General features: G+C 39.1%; 1 protein-coding gene across 2 annotated transcripts in view; it reads left to right on the forward strand.

The window, feature by feature from the left end:
• The window catches only part of olfm2a (olfactomedin 2a), an 87,943-nt gene that overhangs the window by 33,766 nt on the left and 27,981 nt on the right, over nt 1-26,196 (forward strand). The window contains exon 1 of one of the 2 annotated variants that reach the window (XM_051106446.1): nt 20,338-20,915. The exons of the other annotated variant lie outside the window; for it this stretch is intronic. Coding sequence (XP_050962403.1) covers nt 20,772-20,915 — 144 coding nt within the window. The 5' untranslated portion in view covers nt 20,338-20,771. Of the gene's footprint in view, nt 1-20,337; nt 20,916-26,196 lie in introns of those variants that run through there. 2 annotated transcript variants of the gene reach the window in all.

The raw sequence follows: 26,196 nt of genomic DNA on the forward strand, positions 1-26,196 counted from the left end.
ATCTCAATTTCAAAAAATTGACCCTTATGACCGGTTTTGTGGTCCAGGGTCACAAATGTGCATACATGTAAAGATAACTGGATGAATATAATGAATGTGCATAAATGCACAAGGTCACTGAGCAAGAAAGAACAAAGTTCCTGCATGTCACGTTTTGATGACTATGCAAACTATCCTCTTCATCACATTAAAAAACAGCCCTCCTGTTTGCCTGCTCACTTTTCCCTGTACTTTCCCCTTCTTCCTTTTGTTTGTGCAATCACGAAATGGATCAATGAGCTGTACACGCAATTACTGAACGCCACCGGTGGGACATGGACCGAAGGAGTCCTACAGTAGCCTTTGGATTAGTAGGACAAGTGGAGTGAATAGAGACACACTTGACTCAGTAGCATCCCTGCCTGCCTGTTAAACTTCATCTTATCTAAATGATCCCTTTATCACCTTTTTTTTTTTTAAAACGCCCACAACTGAAAAACTGGCACGTTAATGTATTTCACTCGTGTTCTTATTAGTCACTGTAATTTTCTGTCCGGGCAGAACATGCAAGTCTAAATGTAACCAGAATTATTTCCCGGAAAGGAAGCCGTGTGTAGCAATAAACACATCTCTAAATGCCAAACTAAACACACAAATCCGTGTAGAAACTGCAGGACACATTATTCATTTTGAAATTATAGAAGTTTACTCGACACTGCATTAAATGTGGAAGCCTTTCTTCCTCCTCAAGAACATTTCCCATTAAGGCGCTGGTCTGGGGATGTGTTGTGATTTATACGTCCGTAGCTGTTCAAGTAATTACAGCAGCCTCCTCATTAAATTATACAGTCTACATTCGCATTCATAACCTGCAGAGAAGCAATCTCTGGAAGAAAGTTTGCCCGTGTTGCACACCAGAGGCGTCTCTGAATCTGCACTGACCCTCGCTTCCAAACACCTTTCGGTCTCTTAATGGCCATTTGCACTCTCACAGTAGCATCATATAAACAACATTGGTTTAATTAGTGGGATTTATCTATTTCTTTTGCCTTGCCCTAATGAGCACTCAAAGAATTTGTGCTTTTGTCTGCTAGGGTCCAGTAGGGCCTTTCTGTGCCAGCCTCCCGCCTCCCTTTAGCTCTAAAACAGTGCTAATCTAATTAGTAATTAGTGTATTACGAGCACTTTTATTATCTTTTACCACAGAAAACTGTGGCAGTTTATGGCTGGCTCCTGAAATGTCACTAGTCTTTCACACTCGGAGTGCTTGAGAGTGAATACATGTACTGTAGCCCCACGGTCTGAGGGAAAAATGGTTCCTGCGAGACAGGGATTGACACACCATCTTTATGGCCCACTTGATGTCATGATGTTTGATGTCCTGGAGTGAACATTTTTTTTCCATCTATAGAATGCTAGAGGCCACTGACCCATTTTTCACAATCATACGCACTTATCCAGACATGTTTTGCAAAAACAGAATATATCTTTCTGTTTCTTCTACTTTGCTATACTGTGGGCTACAAAGAATTGAAAATGATGTTTACCTGTTACCTGTGACCCTGCTGTGGCTAATGCTTCAAAACAGTCTTATTGATTATCGAGGGCTAACTGACTTGACAGTATACTTTTTTTTCTTTTACTTTTTTTTACAGTAATGCATTTAGTAGATGCATTATTCAAACCGACTTACAAAAGAAGAACAAAAGCATTTGTCAAGAGGCCAGTGATACTTGTAATATATACATGCATTCATACATGTATATATAGGGGAGCACGGGAGCAACAATTTTTGACATTCTCAGTTTGTGTAATTCCATGTAGGGTTCAAAGTATAATTTTTATCCACACTAATTTCACACTTGTCTACTACTAGTATGTTGCTTTGATACATAATTACAGTTTATACGTTTTTCTTAATTTACCACAAAATAACGGACTGCATTTAAACTGCATTTTGGACGTTCAAACTCGCGGGCACCATTAAAGTCCACTATATGGAGATTTACATCTTGGTGAACATCTTGGATGACAAAGGGGTGAGTAAATTATCTGCAAATTTTTGTTCTGGAAGTGAACTTCTCATTTAAAGTGCTCCTATTTTTCCTTTTTTTAAATATGACCTTTCATGCAGTGTGTCATGTAGCTGTATGTGATCATAAACTATCTGCACAGTTGTGAAACCGACAGTGCACGATAAATAAAGTTATTGGCTAACTCACGCTTCTGTAGTTCTGTTGTTCAGCTGTGGGCCCACTGTAGTCTAAAAATTTGTAATTGATGCAGCTTGACTGTCTGTCTGTCTCATTAGTTGGAGTAATGATAATGGATGGCGCACGAAGCGGCTTTCACACCGAATGCGGAAAGTGCTGCGTTATGAAACCCATTCATTTCAATTGCTTGCTCCGCATGAGAAAGGCTTGTTTCTGCGTCGACTAAAGCGGACACGTAGCGGAGCACGCACACCATGCTCAAAGTCCAAATGAGTTTTGCCGCTCTGAAGGGCTGCACTGAACCCAGCGGCCAGCGCAGCGCTTTCTGCGTTCGGTGTGAAAGCCGCCTTAATGCATTATACAATGTTGAAGTTTACAACATAGAAGTGTGCCCGGTTCGCTTACATAAGCAAATTATGAGCACTTTCCATGGTAGTTTGTGCTAACTTGTTGATCAGCCACTTGAACCGCTTCATCATCAAACTCCGGCTCAAACTGGTAAGGTAAAATTGATGCCATCTTTTCTATGTATTGACAAGTCTCCAGGGTTGTCATTCAGTTATGGCAATGGGTGTTTCCATGGACTGCGCCATTTGACCAATCACAGCAGGGCTCACGGAAAGGAGGGGTTTAGAGAGACTGATTCTTCGAACTGCTTTGCATGAGTCGTTTACGAAATGAAGTAAAATGAAATCTATTTTTGGAGAAAACTAAAGTGTTTTTTGACCTTGCATACATGTAAACGTGTTTTAGGAGACTCATAAAACAATATTAGCAACCTATAAAATGGCATAATAAGAGCACTTTAAAACTCATAAAAGTAAATAGTCTAAATTACATAATGCTAATGTCATAGAATGGCATAGTTTAATAAATTTAAAACCGGTTAGTGTATTTTGGTAGTTAGAGAAGCTAACTTTCTAAGCTCATAAATCATAGATTGGAGATTAAAATAATAGCAGATTTGTCTCATTTGAAATAAATACTAAAAACTGAGATGAAAAATTTACTTCAGCCAGAAATGTAATTTTACTATAGTAAAATAAATATTCAGCGATATCTTCAAAAGATTTTTTAATTCTGGTGCACTTTTTTCTCTATATAGTGTTGATATGGCAATTAGTAAATACCTTTATTTTGGTTATGCTAGCATGATTGGAAATATTTAAGCTACGGATATTACAACTAACCCTGCGTTAGTTTGTGCCCTGCACTTTCCTAAATGTACATGAAGTACACATACATATTTATCGTAATGACGTTTTAAACTGAAATGATGATGAATGTGGAATTGTAGTCATTGGTAGATCAACTAATGAGGTGCAGGTGCTTTGCCAATAGCCAAAAAAGGGAAAAATGGTTTGCCAATTGAGTTGAGTTTACCTAAAAGACCCCAAAGCAATTCCACTGGCTGAAGGTACTTTTAATGAATACTGAATTTGGAGCTTTAAAATTACTTGATGTACGTCGTCTGAACTGTATTTACGACCGTAAAGATCTTTTAAAAATTTATAAATTTCTGTGTGTGTGTGTATGTGTGTACCTGGTATATATCACATTATGGGGACCGAATGTCCCCACAAGGATAGTAATACCAGTACATTTTGACCTTGTGGGGACATTTTTGACATAATGATGTTCAAGTATACATTTAATATCAAAGACTGTATATACCACAAAAAAGTGCACTGGTATTGCCACAGTATTGTCAACAGTTTGGAAACATTATAATTTTTAAATATTTTCAAAGACGTCACTCATGTTCACCAAGGGATCAGTCTTATTCCAGTCTTCAGTGTCACATGATCCTTGCTGGGACTTGGTAAGCATCCAGGACTTAATTACAAATCATAGTGTTTACAAACTTTCGACAGGTACTGTATAAATTGCAACACGTAAAATGTTGGCTCCAGGGTGGCTCTAATAATGCAAGTCCCGTCTTCTAAATTAAAGAGCCAATTGGTAAAGTCATCGCTGCATAGCTGTTAGAAACGCCGGTTCCCCTAATAACCTAAAACTTGCACTTGGGATTGCATTTTCAAATATTGCTGGGACCAGCCTGAAATATGCTTTGGGACAGTTCATGTCATCCCCATTCAAACAGATAACAGTGAGACAGCATTTCATGCTAGGGCCAATGTAGGCACGATATGGGTTTGAGGTATTATATATCCTATTCATCCTATCTGAATTGGCCTGTATGAGTCTCATATAGAATCTGACTGGGTCTAATTCAAATTGGGCTGACATGAAACCATTTGGGGCCTATATCTCAAGCAAATATTGTGCCTACATTGGCCCTACTATGAAATGTTAGCTGGGGATTTGGTTTTACATGCCCAAAATAGTTGCCTGGAGGCATTGCTAAGTCTGAGTAAACTAACTTTCCTTGATAGGAACTTTTGTATACTTTTATTCTTTTGATCACGCATTACAAACAGCTACCAAATATGTTCCAGTGCAGATAGCACCGTACACAGGTCCAACTCTTTTGTGGCACTGTAACCAAAAAAGCTGTTGGTTTTTGTGACTGCCTCCTGCTCGTAATATGTGAGATGGCTTTAGAAGGGCACATCAGGGATTCTGGTGTATTTCTTGGCTATGGTATTGTTTGGATGCAGTTCTTGGCAGAAATGGATAGGAAAGAGATTCAAAGGGAAACAAACAATGCTGCCTTTATTGCAAGTCGTGAGGATGATCCTTGGATATTAAATGAGCGGTTGCCAGAATATAAGCCTTTACCTCTTCTGGAACGCTAGGAGCTATAGGTAGTCGTGATTGTAAAGCTTGTCCATGTTTTTTTGGAGTGATATAGGAGGTTTTCTATAGCAGTGGAACCTTTTGGTCCAGTGAGGACCGGCACAGCAAGTGTAAGCAAGTTCAGCAATTCAGCACAAGGATTTCTGCTGCGTACACCATCTGATCCTGAGGCTTTGTGGATTTCAGCTGCTTTGTGGATAACACATCTGAAGGTTTAAACAGAGCTTACAAGCTTTGTGTAATTTCAGTTACCTGTCATGCTAATTGCCAATAACGCTACTGGTTCATTTAACCGTGTGCCGCTTCAGTAAGGAAAGCATCTGCTAAAACATAAATGCAAAAGTAATGGGGGGTTGCCAGTTTAATGTGATTTACCCACTAGGATGTGTCTACATGTTTGCTGTTTTTGGATCAACATTCCCATAAAAACCAATCAGATTTTATGGTTAGATTTAGGATTGCAATTAGGAGCTTCAGTATTCAGTCTTATCAGCCAAACATTTCCCTTTTATTTCAGGTGTGAGTCGGAGATTGGGTTAGGACTATGATTGATTGCTAATAATGCTGGTTAAGGTTGATTCAGTAACACGTTCTACTTGGGTAAATCAAGTTGTGTGATCGGGCGTAAGAGACTGAATGTTTCTGTGTCAGAAGGTCGCTCAAGCCATAATAGCAGGTGTAGAGAATTGAGTTCACTGGTCAGAAAGAATTTTTTTCAGAGTGTTACATGCCATCTTTTGCTCTGCTTATTCTTGGAAAGGAAAGGACGTGACGTGAGGCCAAGTATGGTGACCTGTACTCGGAATTTGTGCTCTGCTTTTAACCCATCCAAGTGCACACACACAGCAGTGAACACACACACACCATGAACACACACCCGGAGCACTGGGCAGCCATATTGCTATTGCTTGTGCCTTGCTCTAGGGACTCACCTCAGTCGTGTTATTGAGGGTGGAGAGAGAGCTGGTTATTTTAATTCCCTCACAGCAGCCATTTTAATTCCCTTTAAAGGAGAAGTCCACTTCCAGAACAACAATTCACAAATAATGTAATCACCCCCTTGTCATCCAAGAGGTTCATGTCTTTCTGTCTTCAGTTGTGAAGAAATTATGGTTTTTGAGGAAAGCATTTCAGGATTTTTCTTCATATAATGGACTTGATTGGTGCCCCAATTTTGAACTTCCAAAATGTAGTTTAAATGCAGCTGCAAAGGGCACTAAATGATCCCAGCTGAGGAAGAAGGGTCTTATCTAGCGAAAAGATCGGCCATTTTTTTCGGATGCACGTTCGCGTACTATTGAATCATGTCGAAAGGTGATGCCGAACATAAGCGGAACTACAGACCCAGTGTTTACAAAGCGAACACGCAAGACTAAGAAAGTGCAAGTAAGTCAAATGCTGTTTACAAACAAAAAGGTACAACGATGTCGGATGATACGTGAAGTTGTAGGAGAAAATAAGAGTTTTTCACCATACTCTGCCTTTTTTAGCCGGAGTACACAGACGATGAACTTAGACGTGATTCGTAGTAGTGACGGGAAGTTCGGATCATTTTACCGACTTGGACCTTTGAGTCTCGTTCAGCAAAATGAACAAATCTTTTTTTGAGTCATTTTGTTCATTTTAGCAAAATATAATTAAAATGTTACGTGTTACTTCCCTAACACATCTAATGCTTACACAAACGTTGACTACACTACAGACAAGACAAAACTATAACGTGACAGCCCCATAAGCTCAACCAATGCAGTGTGAGCCGGAAAAAGAATTGATTAGTTCATCTCTCAAGTCTTCGGGTGCGAGTCATTCATTCATCACGTGACAGCCCCATAAGATGAACGAACGACTCGAAAAACTCGAAGACTCGAAACAGGTGAACTAATTCCAGTACAGAACCTAATAGGATGTTGCGCATGTGCAATTGAACGAATCACTCCCCGAGACGACTCGTTCTTCTCGAGACACATTAAAGTAACTCATTTGTAGCATCGAGAAGCCAGTGGTACACAAGCTTTTGTGCTTAAAAAGTATACAAATTTTTATTTTTCGAAAAAAATGATGGATCGTTTCGACCCTTCTTCCTCAGCTGGGATCATTTAGAGCCCTTTGAAGCTGCATCTAAACTACATTTTGGAAGTTCAAAATTGGGGCACCAATCAAGTCCATTATATCCTGAAATGCTTTACTCAAAAACCATAATTTCTTTAAGACTGAAGACAGAAAGACATGAACATCTTGGATGAAAAGGGGGTGAGTAAATTATTTGTAAATTGTTGTTCTGGAAGTGGACTTCTCCTTTAAGTATTTAAGTCTGATCTGTTTTTGTCTCCTTTGGGTCCCATGTGAACAATAACCCAGGTTTTGTTATTTTTTTAATCAAATTTCACTCATAGAAATATCACAAAGATGTATTTCAAATAAATAAATAAAATAAAATAAGCAAGCAAATGCTTTCCTCTTGGTGTGTAAACACTGACCATGAGGATAGTACTGTATAATAATGTACTGAACTAAGGACGAAAGATCCTTTAACTTTTATCATTTAGTCTTAGGCATATTTTAGTCATGCTGCAATAATTAAACTAATAATCACAATTATTTGTTCATTAAATAAATGCTTGTTGATACTTTTAGCTCATCAGCGCTTTTTCCACAGTGTAAGAGACAGCACAGTGTGAGAGTGTGTGTGTGTGTGTGTGTACACGGTTGCCAGGTTGCAAAGATAAAGTAAAACACTGGGTAGAAAATGTAGCATGTTTAGAGACAAACTCTGATAAGGGAATTTAAACTCTTGACATCTGGTAAAACTTGTGGAGATCTCGTCTTTTATGTCAAAGAAAATCAAGAGAGATTTTAGATCTTTAGCATTTTGGCTATTTATTTACAAAACAACAGTGTTTGAGGGTCTGAAAACGTTTGAAAACTGGTTTCACAGTGCACGTTTTTGAAAATGATACAGTACGTTATTGTCTCTGACTGTATAAACAAAATGCGAATTTGCATGCATATTACAGAGTTTTTTGTTATATAGCAGACCCGTGTGAATGGGGATCGTTTTAACAATGCTGACATATGTAGGTGAAACATTGTTGTGTAAACATACACTTAGTCTTGTCTTTTTTTATAGTCACATCACAAAAGTTCATTAAAAAATTAAAACTAGTAAACATGCATTACCTCAAAATGTGCTTAGTGCTAATTTTGTTAATGAAAACTATGACGAAAAATGTCAGAGCATGGGAAATCAAGCTTTTTTCCCATGACTAAAAAGAGAGACGATGACGAGACGACAATAAGGTCAATAAACAATAACTGTGACTACATCAACAATATCGTTGATGATAAAAGATTAAACTGAAATGTATTGAAAAAAATAAAAACTTTACCAAAATCTCTTTTTATTTTCCTCCAAAAAAAGAGATAAAATATTTTTGCGGAATGCTGCACATGCAACTTTTCATGTGTGCGGTTGCCAGATATCAAGAATTCAAATCCCCAAATAAGAGCTTCTCTGTTAAAGGAGAAGTTTACTTCCAGAACAAAAATTTACAGATAATGTACTCACCCCCTTGTTATCCAAGATGTTCATGTCTTTCTTTTTTCAGCCATAAAGAAATTGTTTTTTGAGGTAAACATTTCAGCATTTTTCTCCATATAGTGGACTTCAATGGTGCCCTGAGTTTGAACTTCCAAAATGCAGTTTAAACGCAGTTTAAAAGTCAAATGCTTGTTTTGTCTTACTCTGCATTGACTCTTGAACTCTACCTGAACTTTCCGGTTCATTACAATTAGGGTATGTCAAAAAACTCCCATCTCATTTTCTGCAGTGATGTAGGATGATTTTGAAATATTTTCTCCCTCAATCATTTCAAAATCATCCTACATCACTGCAGAAGATGAAAATTCTAAAATTCTCAGACATTTAGTCGGACTAAACAAAAACAAGACAAGGTTGACTAATTATAAAAACTAAAATGTACACAAGTTTGACACACGATTAAGACTAAAGGTGCATCCCAAATCGCATACTGTACTTATGCACTATTTTATAATGGCTTGTAGTATATATAGTGCGAGGAGTGTGTTCACACTGAAAATTCCAAAAATATAAAGTGTACTTTAAATACTCGGATGATGCATTTAAATAACTGAAAAAACTAAGTGTGGAATGTTGAACACTCAGCTGTCACGGATTTAATTACATAGCGAAGGAGGAGGGGCTATCAGACTCCATTTATGAATGGCAAAATAACCTTATATAATTCATACATTACATTGTTGAGTGCATAGTGTATAAGTACATACTGTGTTAACACTAGATATGCTAGCTATTGTCTTACCTGTGCTACAACATTACGGATGAAACAATGGAAAGTAGACCACTTGGAAACATTGCAGGTCATGAGGTGGATGTTGACTTCCAGGATATAACTCACATAACAAGTAGATATATTTTCCTCCGTTAGCACTAAAAGCACTACCCTCAAGCGAGTTATTGTCCTAGAAGCTAACATTCACAACTGATGTGTTTCTTTTTTTTTTATTCAAATTGTGCTAATAATCTGATTATTAGGTTCCATGTAAGCACAGCTACTGAAAAGAACCTTTTAAGTCCCATTAGCAACAAATCCTTGGCTAATGTTGCACGTGTGCTTAGTTCGACCGATTAATTGAAAAAATCGAGCACAAGCATTGACTTAAAAGCCCCGCTGGGCCATAATACTTTTCCAGAATCTTATTAGTACAGGTGCCACGTGTTACATATGGGTAATAGCTTTCCAGTGCTTTCTCCTTGGTCTAATGATTTATAGTCACACAGTTTGAATACAGAGAAATAATGCATATGGTGTTTAGTTTGCAACAGGCATTCAGTAGAATCATAGCTCCCTTATCACAAGGGTGTATGTCAGTGCACAGTTTGTGAATTATGAGATACTGGAACACAAATGTGAAAAGGTTAGTTTGCTAGTTTAGAAACATTCTCTCATCCCTGAATTTATAAATCACCGTGAGATTTATGAGAAGAACTCTTAAAAACAACTCAGTTTTTGCAGGGGTGTTTAAGGTTATTAACACGGTTACTGTTCATTTTAGCTTTAGCATATAAGGGGATCCACTTAATACATGTCAGATCTGGCTTATTTAGGCACAAATGAGCTTTAAAAAACAGTTTGCGAAGCTTGAAAGTAGTAATATTACGCTAGTTCTTATTTACAGAGACTACAGAGACTCATTATTTTTTAAGCCTGGTTTTGAGTTACCAAGAGGACCAACCTGCTGTCAGTACTATACATTCCCACCATGTTTCAGTGAGCTTTGACCAGCTTGGAAAGTCTCAACATGCAGTGATGTTAACTTTCAACCGTTTACAGGTTAAAAGTGTACTATAGCGCCATTTAAGTCCAGCTCAAATGGAGAGTAGCTTTCATTCAGCTTCAAACTGAAAAGCCAATTATTTTCAAAGACAGCGTCAAGGCCAAACCCAGAAGCGGGCAGACAGGCATTTAGACGACATGCATAACCGTGTGGGGTAACCTCAATTAACAGGCCATCTCGTGGCCTTGGCTTTCTCTCGCTCAGGCTTAAGACACCCAATTTTCTGTCAGTAATTAGTCAAATTACAAGAACGGAGAGGATTTTTTTTTCATTTCCCACCACAGAACGAATGTTTGATTAGTTCAGATCAGCGGGAAGGGTCAGCGTGTCGAGTCAGTGTTCACGGGGAATGTTATTCACAGAATTAATCTCCGTGGCTGTGGGTGTAATTGGGTCATTGAGGCGCGGAAAATGCGAACGGTGATCATTGTAATCGGTTGTGAGATGAATGTGCACAGCATCATTAACTCAATGGGGAGGCAAAGCAGTCTTATTCTCACCTAGAGAGATGGCGAGGCATTTGGCTAGTACGCCACTGCTCCGGTTTAAAGATCTCTTTCTTTTCGTGTCCATTGACTCATCGTGGCATGATGAGGGGGACCGGTCATAAATAGAACAGGCCAGGATGCTATTGCTATGGCTCTGTGTCCCCTCACAACAGCAGCGTTGAGCCATATTGGCAAAGGATGTGAAGAGAGGAGACTGCTTGGCTCTCGTTGCAGTCGTGTTCTGCCCAAACCGTGTTCTGTGTGCATGTGTGAGCTGCTGCATGCATGTATGCAAGGTTGGAAAAACATCTTAGATGAATAAGAGTGCCATTTTTATTCTCCTTAAAGGTGAAATCATTTCTCTGCCACTCGTGGCAACAAGGAAAACTGCAGAAATAATGATTGGCTATATTTGGAACAGTGCACTACCATGCTAATCATATTATTTTGATGTATATATAGTATATATATATAATATGCAAAATGTGCTCATTTTCTGTATACTTAGATGACCTACAGTACTGCATTTGCAGTATCCCACAGAGCACACTGCGGGGAGTGCTATATCCCACAATGCAATGCTTTTAACTTGACCATGCATTTGCGGTACGCAAATGAAACAAATTAATTTTAAATGTGACGTTTTATTTTTAAACTAAGACTATTATGTTTAACATTTAATATTTTTACCCTCAGTTCTACGCTATCCGCCATTTTCACTGCGCTCGAGCAGCTGTAGCGACAACAATGTCTTGTAAGTAATGAAGGTGTTTTGTAGTTGGATGTAAAAGTGAACATAAGAGTCTTCATTTTCTCCCGACATCAAAGCCACTGAGGACGCAGTGGATTCATTTTGTTTTTGATGGTAACGTGCCACTGAATACACCTACATTCATTCAATGCAATGTCAATTCAAGACAGGTTTTGCTAAAAAAAGTGCACCTCTAGAAAAAGAAAGACTCACACTTTATATTTTTTTATTATTTGGAAATGATTATGATTATTTGGAGCAGAGCTCATTAGTATTTAAAGAGACATGCACCAAAATGGGTTGCTGTGAACAGTGCTGTTTTTGACAAGGTAAAAAACAGTGGTGTTTTACACGACCATTGAGGAATTTTAACCACAGTATGTTGCAGACATTTCATGAAAACTCTAAAGAATCATATCAACTTGTGGAAAATGGGCATCTGATGTCCCCTTTAAAAACGGTAGGGTAGCTATGGATGCACCATGTGTCAGTACCATATTGGTTTTCAATATACAGTATCTCACAAAAGTGAGTACACCCCCCACATTTTAACAATCATTTTAGTATATCTTCTTAAGGAACAATACTATAGAAATGAAACTTGGATATATTTTAGAGTAGTCAATGTGCAGCTTGTATAGCAGTGTATATTTACTGTCCCCTAAAAATAACTCAACATACAGCCATTATTGTCAATAGAGCTGGCAACAAAAGTGAGTACGCCCTAAGTGAACTTGTCAAAACTGTGTCCAAAGTGTCAATATTTTGTGTTAGCACCATTGTTATCTAGCACTGCCTTAATCATTCTGGGCATGGAATTCACCAGAGCTGCACAGGTTGTTGCTCTTCAAATCCTCTATAATGACATGATGGAGCTGCGGGATGTTAGACACATGGTGCTTCTCCACCTTCTGCTTGAGGATGCCCCATAGGTGTTCAGTAGGGTTCAGGTCAGATCGCCTTCACCTGCACCTTCCTCAGTAAGGCAATTGTCATCTTGGTGGTGTGTTTGGGGACATTATCATGTTAGAAAACTGCCGTTCTGCCCAGTTTCTGAAGGGAAAGCATCATGTTCTGCTTCAAAAATGTACAGTACATAATGGAATCCATGTTTTTCTCAATGAACCACACTTATGCAGCCCCAGACCATGATGCTACCACCATCATGCTTGACTGTAGGAGAGACACAGTTTTCTTGGTACTCCTCACCAGGACATCACCACACATGCTGGACACCATCTGAGCTAAACAAGTTTATCTTAGTCTCATCAGACCGTATGACATGGTTTCAGTCATTCATGCTCTTGGACAGGATGTCTTCAGCAAACAGTTAGCAGGCTTTCTTGTAAGACAGCTTCAGAAGAGGCTTCCTTCTCGCATGACACCAACGCAAATCGACTTGTTGCAGTGTGCAATGGTCTGAACCTCTTATAGCCTAGGCCATCTTTGTGGAGAGCAATAATTCTAATTCTCAAATCTTCAGAGAGTTCTTTGCCATGAGGTGCCTTGTTGAACATCCAGCGGTCAGTATGAGAGAATTGTACTCAAAGCATCAAATTTTAACTGCTCTAACACAAGATACACAACTTTCTATGGTCCTGTCAAGCAGACAAAAACATGAACATGATGAATAGGACATGTGGCTTTGCATGGTTAAATGACATAGTGCTGTTATCACTGTTAGGGTGTACTCACTTTTGTTGCCAGCTATTTTGACAATAATGGCTGTATGTTGAGTTATTTTCAGCAAACAGTAAATATACACTGCTATACAAGCTGCACATTAACTACTTTAAAATATATCCAAGTTTAATTTCTATAGTATTGTTCCTTAAGAAGATATACTAAAAACGTTGCTGAAATGTGAGGGGTGTATAGGGTGTATAATTTATTGTATAGGTTTGATGTTGGATGTATCAGCACATATTTGATATTTAGGTATTCATGTGCATTTCCCTGTTTCTACATTTTTATATTACCTTTATACTACCATTTTTAGATTATTTGCTGTCATCTAAAATCTGCTTAAAGTGAGAAAAAAACAGTTACAGTAATTAGTTAGTGTCACTTTAATTATTAAATTAGTGTCACTTTAAAAATTTAAAAAGATTACGAGATAAATGTCAGAATATTTTAAGAAAAAATCAAAATTACAAGAAAAAAAGTTGAAATATTTTGAGGAAAAAAGATTACTACTAGAATAAAGTTGTAGCAATATGAGAATAAAGTCTAAATATTTTGAGAATAAAATGGAAATTAAATGGCCACCGAAATTTCTCCAGGTGCTCCCAATCCTGGCCATTTGCATGTGCAATATACTCTTAAAAATATTATAACTTTAAAATATATAAAAATATATAATATATAACTCTTTAAAATATATAACTTTAACCGTGTAATTGCTACGACTTAATTCTCATAACTTTGACCTTATTCTCAAAATATTTTTATTTTATTCTCATCATTTAGAGTTTATTCTCAAAATAATTAGACTTTATTCTCATCATTTTGACTTCATTCTCAAAATATTTAAATTTTATCCTTGTAATTTCAACTTCATTCTCATAATTTTGACTTTATTCACATAATGAAATATGAAAAACATTTTACAAAGATATTGATAGAATTTAGTCATATATGTACTTCATACACATATATCACAAATACGAACCATGTATTAGAAAAAAAAAAACCAAGCTGAAACTGAAATACTTAGTTGACTCTGTATATTAACTTGGGATAGGATAAAGTATTTTAACATCAAAATAAAATAAAAAATTACACACTTTAACTTTAAGCTTCTACACACACCCATCACTCATAAAAGGAAATTACACACCGGCATCCCTACAGCATCAGCTCTCAAAACCTCTTCTGCAACCAAAGTGCTTCATCTCACAGCACATCCTGTTCCCCGCTGAGAACCAGCTCAATAATGCTGCCATTTTAGACATATTTATCATGGGAAAGGTAACGCTGGCGTAAAATAGGAAGACAAGTTTAACCAGCCAGTGGCCTCAGTCATCCCTCATTCAGCACTGTCATTGTCTGTTTGTAGCACATGGATAAATGCGTAACAGGCCTACATCACAGCGCTAATATTTCTCAGAACACATAATGGGAGTTGATGTGTTCGGGGTGCTGTGACGCTGCAGGATCCAGGGCTGGCAGTGACGGCCTGCATTATTTAGCGGGATTTGGGCAGGAGTTAAGTGCTGGCAGAGGGAAAGTGAGATGGACATTCCACGTTACGTGCCCTGTAGTCTCTCGAGCGGGCGCTCTCGGGAATCTCTGTTGTAGAATCCCACACGCACAAAGCATTTACTATCCGTACTGATCTGTATGCAACAGCTGCAGTACAGACCTGAGCTGCATACAGATGCATTACGACTGTGATTGTGTGAAGGAAAGTCTACTGTGATTAGCAAAAATGTAAATTCTGTATTTACTCACCCTCATAAAGACTTTTATACAGGTTTTACTGACATGTGGGTGAGTCAGCGATGACGAATATTAATTTTTGTTGAACTACCCCTTTAAAAAAAAAAAGGTTCGGTGCTTATTGATGTAGAAAACAATGCCTTGTTGTGTTTGCAAACTGAGAGTGGTGAATATTTGATGTGTGGTTGAATTCTTTGTGCATGTGCAGGTGTACGAAAGCATTTACAAGACAGCAACTGTGGTCTTGGACATGCCGAGCAGACACATTTATTATGGCACAGGTTCTTGAATAGTAAATCGGTGTCCTTGGAGAGGTTCTGAGGCCATTTGGGAAACTCTAGATCTTTACTGCCACCTGCAGGCGGCCGTGAGCACTGCGCTCTGCAGCTGAAGTTAATTCAAACTGTGTGAACTGATTAAAAATGCCCTTTAAACCAGAAGCCCTGAAGGCAAGCACCACAATCAAATTTTAAATGAATGTTTAGCACTGAGTGCTCGATAAACACGGCAGCCTGCGTTTGAACAGGTATGTGCGTGCTGTGCGTGTCTGCTTGTGCAGATGCATTCTTAAGACGCGGGTGTGTATAAGAGACCGCATTAGTGTCTAAGAATACGAGTAAGATCATTAATGAGGATGTGAGCGCTGTGGACAGAAATAGCAGACTGAGAGGCCTGCAGGGCACGAAGGGAAGAAACTCAACTGCAGCTCGTGACTGCAGAACAAAATGCACGGCTGTACGGTTCACAGTCAGTACTTGGGATTGACAACTGTATTTACTGATGTGACTGTCAAATTGTCACATACATGCAACAGCAAAAAATTAAATAAAGTTGTCCAAATTTAGTTCTTAACAATGCATATTAATAATCAGAAATTAAAAAGTCCACTTCCAAAACAAAAGATTCACATATAATGTACTCACCCCCTTGTAATCCGAGATATTCTTGTCTTTCTTTCTTCAGTCCTAAAGAAATTATGTTTTTTGAGGACAAAATTTCAGCATTTTTCTCCATATAATGGACTGATATGGTGCCCCAAAACGCAGTTTAAATGCAGCTTCAAACGATCCCAGCCGAGAAAGAAGTGTCTTATCTAGCGAAACGATCGGTTATTTTCATAAAAATAATACAATTTATATACTTTTCAATGTCAAATGCTGGTCTTGTCTTACTCTGCCTGGACTGTTTTTTTCCCGGTTCTTGACAGTTAGGGTATGTCGAAAAACTCTCATCTCATGTTCTCCCTCAACTTTAAAATCGTCCTGTATCGCTGTTTTACCTTTTTTGTTAAGAGTGTTTGATCTTCTTTGCATGTTTACTTTGCAAAGACTGGGTCGGTACTTCTGCAGCGATGTAGGATGATTTTGAAATGACTTTTTGAAGTAGAGGGAGAAAATACAGTCAGAGTTTTGTGACATACCCTAACTGTCTTGAGCCAGAATACACAGAGTTCCACGAGAGCAAGGCAAGACGAGCGTTTGAGAATAAAAAGTATTTAAATTGTACTTTTTTAAATTAAAATAACTGATCGTTTCGCTAGATAAGACCCTTCTTCCTCGGCTGGGATCATTTACAACCGCATTTGGGATTGTTTGAAGCCGCATTTAAACTGCATTTTGGAAGTTCAAAATCAGGGCACCATATCAGTTCATTATATGAAGAAAAATGCTTAAATGTTTTCTTTAAAATTTCTTTACTGAAGAAAGACAGACAACATGAACATCTTGGATGACAAAGAAATGAGTACATTATCTTGAAATCTTTGTTTTGGAAGTGGACTTCTTGTTCAAAGGGTTAGTTAATCCAAAAATGAAAATTCTGTCATTAATTACTCACCCTCATGTTGTTCCAAACCCCTTCGTTCATCTTCGGTTTCGAGGGGGATCCCCCGTTAAAATATCGCGTTCCTGGGGATAAAATACACGTTTTTTGCCAGGGTTCTCCTAATAAATTCGCATTTTAGGGGCTAAATATGACGTTGTTGGGGTCCCTTCATCTTGCAGAGATCAAAATTTAAAAGTAGCCCAACCGCGAACTTTACAACACTGGTCAAAACGCCGGATGTGGGTCAGCGCCGGCGCCGCCACACGCATGCGCGTCGAGGTAACGTACTCACGTGAACGTGCGTCTACAACTGACAACAAAGTCGTTATTTTTGTTTTCAATACAAAAAGTATTCTTGTAGCTTCGTAAAATTACAAAATTACCAACAAAGAACTACTTTGTTGATCATCTTGGTACTTTTCTGAGCCTTGAACGTGGTAGTACCCTTGTCTATGGGAGAGTCAGAGACCTCTCGGATTTCATCAAAAACACATTAATTTGTGCACTTCGAAGATGAGCAAAGGTCTTACGGGTTTGGAACAACATGAGAGTAATTAATGACGGAATTTTCATTTTTAGGTGAACTAACCCTACGTTTTGATATATTTACGGTAGGACATTTACAAAATATCCCAATGCCCTGGTGAAAAAACCAGCATATGCTGGTAGGTATGTTTTGATGCTGGTTTAAGATGGTCCTTTGCTGGTTCATGCTGGTCCTTGACCAGCAACATGACCAGCAAAAACCAGCAAAGGACCAGCTTAAACCAGCATCAAAACATACCTACCAGCATATGCTGTTTTTTCACCAGGGTGGAACATGATCTTTACTTAATATCCTAATGATTTTTGGCGATCATTTTGACCCATACAATGTATTGTTGGCTATTGCTACAGATATACCCCTGCTATTTAATGGTTTTGTGGTCCAGGGTCACATATAGATGTTATTTTGGCTGATTCTGTATTAAGGGATTATGAAAGAAATAATTCAGCCAAAAATGAAAATGTACTCTCTCTCATTTCAGTTGTGATCACAACACATCACATTTAGCATTTAGAAATGTGTTTAGCACTCCAAACAGAACTGATAACTATATTCTGCTGCTGTGTGAATCTCATTTATCTAATTTAGAAGAAGTCATGATCCTTACTGGTCAGAACAAAAGCATGTTTTCTCCTGCCTGTTTGTTCACAGGAGAGTGGCCATCTGTTGAACAACAGCATCCTCTAGTGGACACTAGCACAGAACAAGCTATTTATAATGCAGAACCTCATTACCACAAAAGGCCTCGTAAAATGTATTCAGTACTGAGAAGGACAATTTCATGTTTGCTTTAATGATTAGAGGAAAGGGAAGGTTGTTTGTACCCTGTTCCCAAAATCAATTCTCACTCTGATACATTTTATGAGGCTATCAAATGCAGGCCCAGAGTAATATACTGTGGCACTGGAGAATACAGCAAGTGCTAAGTACATCTGACAGTATTTGGATACTCAGTTTATTTCTGTATCTAACTAACCTCAGATGAACTGTAAGAATCTTAATCTTAAAAGTGTGTTCAAGGTGCTGATTTAGTCCGTTTGTGAGGTTAGTGCACTCAGGTGGGTGAAAATGATTTGTCCTACTTAAAAAACCTACACAGAGAAACATTTTTTTGGGGTCATGTAAATAAAAAGGTGTTGCTTGCTTTCTCTTTGCATGATAGGAAAGCTTGTGAAAGCTGTGGGTGAGGTGTTGTGTCGTGACAGTTACAGATCAATTTTACTGATTTTTACATGTATGCATTTGGCAGATGCTTTTATCCAAAGCAACTCAGTGCATTTACGCTGTACATTTAATCATTATGTGAGAATCAAACCCATGCCCTTGGCATAGCTACCTACCATTTATAGTTACGCATATGCTGTATACAGTAGTGTATGGAAAAGAGAAAAATTCAATGTTTAAATATCTCTAAACCTGATGTGTATTCAAGTGCATGAGATTTGACAGTTTGAAATGCACATTTTAGTCTTTTCCTCATACAAGGCTGTTAGTAGGGGCTACTTGTACAGTGCCTTCTTGTAATTTTTTAAACTTTGAGAGCCCCATTCATTTTCTTGTATGGTTATTCTGCAAAACATCATTTTTTGTGTTCTACAGAATATAGATAGTCATACAGAAAAGAAACAACATTCTGAGTAAATTATGACAATTTTGATTTTGAGGTATGTTTACAAATGGCTTGTTTCTAGGAAAAAAAATGTAACTGAATTATAGTATCTCTAAATAATGGTTTTCCATTGAAAATCCATTTTAGCGTGGTTTATTTTACTGAGAAATAAGGTCATGCTGTTCAGTGTAACCTTTGGATTCCTATTGATGTGACACAAAAACAAACAAAACAGATTGCTCTGGAAGCCTAGCAGCCAACTGGCTGTGACTAGTTATTACTGTATAATCAACAGAGGGCGTTAGATACACGTGTATCTTCATTATGCTGTATTACACCTGCTCAGGCAAACTTTAAAAGTGGGGTGTATAATTAACGTGCCAAACAGAATTACAAAACGCATGCCGTTTTCAATCAGGTTCGCCAAATACTCCTGTCTGCCAGGTAGTCCCATGCCAAACTAAAAAGGACTATTTTAACACTGAAAAAAGTAGTTGCAGTACTCATATACAAACACATGATGGCAGTGTTGAGCTAATTCAATTCAAATGTACAGCTGCGTCAGGTGAGTAGAGACCACACAGGGTCTCAGGCAACTGTCACATTTCATTGATTGTTGTTATTCTGCTGCAATTCTCTAGTCCCTCTCAACATGTCTGTGAGAAAACACCTGAGGTAAATAACTACTGAAGATAAAACAAACTATTTAATGACATTAAGTTGATAGAACAGGTTGTTTTTTGTAAGAGTGAGGAACTGTGACATTGTACATACTTAGTACTACTTATGGCTTGAATGACAAAGTTCTCCAACAGTCCATCGCTCAAGGTTAAACAGCCTCCATGTGGCTCGTCTATTTAATTATGTGACTTATGTGGCTTCAGGCTGGGAATGATGGGAGAGAACGAGAGTGGCCTGCATGGCTGGGCTGCTGATGGACTGCAGTCAGCATCGGTTAGTGCAGCGCACCAGCTCGGTGCCCATCCGCATTCAGATTTCCCATTACTCTTTGATTAAGGGAGTGTCAGACGCATATGTGATTGATGAGCTGTCAAGGGAAAGCCGCCGACTGGAACGCCTCATCCTCTTCCTCATTAAACACTCCAGGAGTACAGCTCCTCTTCTTCGCACACATACAAACAATACACTCATAGAGAGAGATCCTAATTTAGCTCGAGCCGTGAGCTGCCTCTGTACGGTTGTGAGGGAAGACAAACCCTTCAAACGGCGACGGCTTCAAACAGCTGATTGTTGCACAAAGATCTGGGGGTGTGCATCTCCCCTGCCTCTCTGATTTTTTTGTGCTCACAAAAGAGAGGGATCAAGAGGCACAGAGGAGCCAGAGGAGAGGGAGAAGACAGAGGGATGGATGTGGAACAAGGCTGGAGAGAGGCAAGGGAGGGGAGGGAAGAGGAAGGGAGAGAACGAGAGAGATAGATGCAGCCAATGCGCAGCGCGGCATCTTGAAAGAGAGCGAGAGGAGAGAGAGAGAAGAAGGGAGGGAGAGGGAGCGGAGGAGTGCGAGTCAGGCACTGGCAGTCGCTCTTCGGTTGAAGAATAACGTGTGTCGTGCGGTGCTGTGATGCCGTCGGATCCAAGCGGCTGGTACGTGTGAGCTGGTTTCGAGAATCTCGTGTGCACGTGCGGCCGCCTGTCCTTTGGCTGGAGGAGTAGGAGGAGGAGGGCGCATCAGGTTCGTGTCCATTCTTGCGCGCTGCATCTGGACCCCGGCGCCAGGGAGTGTGGGGGGGCACTAGGGCCAGGCGGCCGGCCGGGGGACGACATGAGCGTTCCGCTCCTGAAGATTGGCGCGGTGCTCAGCACCATGGCCATGGTCACCAACTGGATGTCCCAGACGCTGCCCTCGCTGGTGGGGCTTAACGGAACCACCATCTCCCGCGCAGGCACCTCGGAAAGGATCGTCAGCGTGCGTAACCCTCCACTTTTCTACTCTTCTTCCTGTCTGTTTATCTCTCGCTGTGTCTGTTTGCTCATCCGAGTAAGCCAATAAGTCAGGACCTTTTGTGTTAAAGAGCAGTTACACTCTTCTGTGGTTACAATCCTCAGAGATTTGCTAGACAGGCTTTTAGAGGGATTTTCAGGGTGAGAGGCAGGTAAATTGAATGCGTGTCTGGCTTTGGGGGTTGGTTACAGAGGAATTGATGGCTGCTGTGGGTGAGTGATTCTCAGTGGGAGATGATAGACGAGGAAGTTATACCCGGTGAGATTCATGACTCCTGCGAGGATATCCTCACTTGGCAGGGGAGAGGAGTTAAGTGCCTCATGACTGATGTTCAGGTCAAATAGAGACAGGGAGGCAGGATTGTCTTCATGAGGCAGCGTCTCGTCTGCTGGAGCCACCGATGGTGCCGAGACATGGGGTTAGACCTTTATAGCATTTGAGCCAACTCTTTTCTTCCAGAAAGGCACCATCTTTTTCCCACCCCCTCATGCGCTCTTTTTTTTAAATCAAATCCACTGTACTTTTTGTGTAAGGACTGTGCACTTTGTCTTTGTCCATAACAAAATTAAGTACCATGTGGGAGAGAGGCCTGGGCCTTTGGCACTGTCGAAGCGGTTACATTTAAAGTAAAAACACAGAAAGAGAAGAACAAAGAGAGCTAAGCACATTGTTACATTTTAAAAGGTTGTTAAGTAAGCACTCCCTGAAATTTCAACCTTCACAATTCTGCCAGAATCTGAGTAATTACCTTGCATGTCTAAGTGTCTATGCTTTTATCTTCCAAATGTCGGGTATTGAAAAATGGGACCAGGTGCGAGTAGGTGGAAGAGGGTGGATGGAGAGTGAGATGTGATCCCTGTAACGTTTTCTGGATCATTAATGTTGAGAGACCGCCTGGGGTATCCTATGTGTAGTATCTGAGCATCTGTCCCTCAGTAAAAGCTTTACCCGGCGTAGCTTATGGCCAGGGATGACACTCCATCTGGATGAGAGAGGAGGCGCTGTAGGGGTCGTTTGGGTTGGTCAGGATGCCTATGCTGATTTCCATCTGTCTTAGAAGAGGAGTCTGCAGAAACTGTCTATCACAGCTTTGTCTAACACATTCACACTCGCTTTGGAAGACTGTTACTACTCACCACAAGCTAGAACCTGTAGAGATGGAGGCTCCTTTTCTGTAGAGCTGTTTACTTCGTGTGGAATTCTACAGACAACACCAACATTGCTTCATATCTAGCCAGATTATTCATCTAGTCATGTGCACCCAATGTCACCCAGTACATCTAAATGTAGTCACTAGGAGTTAAGCTTGGCATGTGAGTAAATGAGAGGAAGCAAGAAGTTCAGAATTGAAGAACTGGCTGCCTTTCAATTAACCAGTGTAAATTTAAATTGAATCAGATTAACAGGAACTGCAATTCTGTGAAACGTTCCAACCTTGCTCTGTCAAGCCAGCATTCAAAGTTGCTGAATGTCTCACAAATCTAAAGCTTAGGTTAGGTGCAAGCTCTGGAAATTTGATAATGCCTATATCACATAGCTGCCAAAGGGAAGCTACTGGAAAATGAGCCAAAATTGTTCAGGACACTTATTTATTTAGCTAAAGTGGCACCCATTGAGGCTCCGCTATCGGTAGTCATCATTACCCAAAACACATTAGCATTTGTGATCTCCCCCGTATCTCATTTCAGGCAATCACTTTAAAACATTGCCACACTTCACCTCAAGGAAAAACCAAGGGGAAATTAGCATACGTAAAAAAAACAATCTTCCCTGAAGCAAAGGCCTTCGTTTTTAGATTTGAGGCATTAGACAGATGTTACTCTCATGCCGGGGACTAATTTATTCTCTATGATAAGTGTGAACCCATCCAAAGCGATCTGGCTTTGTAAAGACTCAAAATCTAATCTCAAAAGCAGCTTGCTCTCAGTCAGAAAGAGAGATGCATCCCTCTGTTCTTGAGATGAGGTGATGATCATGTGAAATGAGCTGCAGAAAGGTGTGGTCCGTGAAGCAGAGTGACTGATGGACTCGTAGCAGGCAGCAGGGAAGTCCGCTGTTCTCTTCAAAGCAACTTGTCTTCTATGCTGCCGTGATAATCTAGGACCAACATGACTGTCCAACCTACCGTCACGTCAGTGCCAGACGTTAAGTGTGCCGTATTCCATCAGCCCCGAGCTGCAATCACACTGTGCTCCACTTGCTCTTTTTTGCCTTTCTCAGCTTAGCTGCTAATTCATGTGAAGTCGTCACGTGTAAAGATCATCAGTACATGTAGAGGTGAAGTGTGTAATTTCTCCGCTACTAGTGATACCAAACTGAATTTTAAATGCCTTTTCATTTTTTCCACTTTACCCAAACATTCCTACTGGTTCTTCTGCTCTACCCTGATTTTATCCCAATATTCAAACAGGTAGTCTCACCCCAAAGTCATGCCAATGGTTACACATGAAGCTTATGTTAAAAGGATAGTTCAGCCCAAAAATGAAAATTACCCCATGATTCACACACCCTCAAGCTATGCTTCTTTCAGACGAATACAATCAGAGTTATATTTAAAAATGTCCTGGCTCATCCAAGCTTTATAATGGCAGTGAAGGGGTGTTGAGATTTTAAAGTCCAAAACAGTGCATCCATCCATTATAAAATTTTTAAATAAAATTGTATTTTTTTTTTAATAAAGTTTTAAATATGTTTAAATAAATCTTACACAAATACACTGATTCACTTCAAAAGGCCTTTATTGGTTAAGAGCCATGTGGAGCACTTTTTATGATGGATAGATGCACCTTTTGGGCTTCAAAATCTCGAACCCCGATTCACTGCCATTATGAGGCTTAGATGAGCCAGGTTAGCTCTTATCCTCTGTTAGGATAGGACAATATTCGGCTGAGATATAACTATTTGAAAATCTGGAACCTGAGGGTGCAAAAAAATCTAAATATTGAGAAAATCGCCTTTAAAGTTGTCCAAATGAAGTTTTGCGCAATGCATATTACTAATCAAAAATTAAGTTTTGATATATTTACAGCAGGAAATTTAAAAAAATCTTCATGGAACATGATCTTTACTTAAAATTCTAATGATTTCTGGCATTGAAAAAAAATGTATTGTTGGTTATTGCTACAAATATACCCGTGCTACTTATGACTGGTTTTGTGGTTCAGGGTCACATATACATCTAGAATGGTTTGAGGGTGAGATACTTAAATATGTTGAAAGCGTGACATGTACACCTTTTTTAGTAAGTTAATCTACAAATTACTTATAAGTTAAGTTACACTTTACTTATAAGGAATGAAAAATTCATGTAGGTAGGGAAAATACTTTTACATATGCATAGCAAAAGCAGCAGAGCTGCATAGAAGCAAGCATACAGGAAAGTCTCAATGCCGCAGTGATTGCTGGGTAATGATTTTGTTAAATGTCCATGTGTAGGCGAATGTGTGTGGCAAATACTGCTGGTTCAGGGGTGAGTCTGACACTAACTGTCTCCTCGATTATGAGAAATAAATGAGAGGCGAGTGAGAAGCCGTAGGACAATTTGCAACAAATGTGTAATGAACACAAACGCTTAACAAAGCCACATGCCCATGTGGCTGATATCAGCTGCTGTTTCTCATTTTCACGGGACCAAAATATTAAAGGAACGTCATGCAAACCGATATGCATAAATAAGCACCAGAAAGCAACATTCAGCTAAAGTCTACTGACTCTGTGGGAATTAGAAACATGGAGCTTTGGATTTTTTTTTTTTCCTCTCGTTGGAGCGGCTCAGATCTGTCTGTTATGAAAGCACCAAAACACAGCTCTGCTCAGCTGTTGCTGCCCACTAGGGATCTCTAAATGAGAAAGTGAGGTTGAACCACTTTGGACACTGTCACCACCACACACACCCACAGATGACAATGCTGAGATTTACAGCCTTAGAAGGGGCATCTATTCAGATTGCACCTTGGTTTTCAGGTTTATTTACTGTTTCTGGGCTGAAACAAAAGGTCAAAGTGTTGCTGATTAGCCTTGTTAGCCCATGTTGGTAGATCTTGCTGCTTCACCATCTGACTGTGAAAAGCATATTTGTGAACCTGGACCACAAAAGCCAGTCATAAAGGTCAATTTTGTTGAATTAAATAAGCTGAATAAATAAGCTTTCCATTGATCTATTGTTTTTCTTTTAGGATAGAACAATATTTGGCCAAGATACAACTATATGAAAATCTGGAATCTGAGGTTGCAAAAAAATCTAAAATATTGAGAAAATCACCTGTAAAGTTGTCCAAATGAAGCTCTTAGCAATGCATACTACTAATCAAAAATTAAGTTTTGATATATTTACAGTAGGAAATTTACAAAATATCTTCATGGAACATGATCTTTACTTAATATCCCAATGATTTTTGGCATAAAAAAAAAACTATCATTTTGACCCATACAGTGTATTTTTGGCTATTGCTACAAATATACCCGTGCTACTTAAGACTGGTTTTGTGGTCCAGGGTCACATTTCTCCACTTGCCGTCATTCAAAATTAGTTGTGTATTTTATTTATTGATTTATATTTCCAAGCATATATATTCATTTTAAAGCTGAATTACATAGGTTCTCCCTTTTTCCATCTTCTCTGTTTGAAACCTGCAATTGCAGTTTTTTGCGGAATTATCCTCTTTATGTGGGTTGTGCATCGGCACGGCACGGCACCTCAGCATGGATGAATCTAATGTTTTGAGGTGCATGTGTGGGCTGTTAGTCAACACACCAGTGTGAATATTCAGTGTAGTTCGGAAATACAGATACTACACCTTGGAAATGTCCCAAGTAAGAGGTTTCACCAGAAAATGTCACCTGAACAAGTAAGTAACATCTCTGCCAGTTCTGTTTTACAATATTTGTACAATAATTTGTGTTAGCAATGGTGATTAAATCTAATGATTGCAAAGTTAGCTCAGATCATGTCAAACCGTGCACATTCTTATTATTGTTACACTTTTTCTTAACTTGTTAATGTTAACATCAACATGCATGACTATGTGAATTTGGTGTGCATCAGTGTCCTCTGTAAATTTCAGTTTAATCTCTAATTGTCATACCATTCGAATGTCATTGAAAGAAATTGTTCTTTTAACTACAAAAAAACAATTTGAAGAGTTCAGATGCAAAACCAGCTAAAAGCCATCTCGGTCAAAAATGAGATAATGATACTGAGTGAATGCTCTCGACACATATTATACGTCCATCAAATAGATTTCTC

This window comes from Labeo rohita, chromosome 3 (genome assembly GCF_022985175.1).
Source record: "Labeo rohita strain BAU-BD-2019 chromosome 3, IGBB_LRoh.1.0, whole genome shotgun sequence".
Classification (NCBI taxonomy): Eukaryota; Metazoa; Chordata; class Actinopteri; order Cypriniformes; family Cyprinidae; genus Labeo; species Labeo rohita.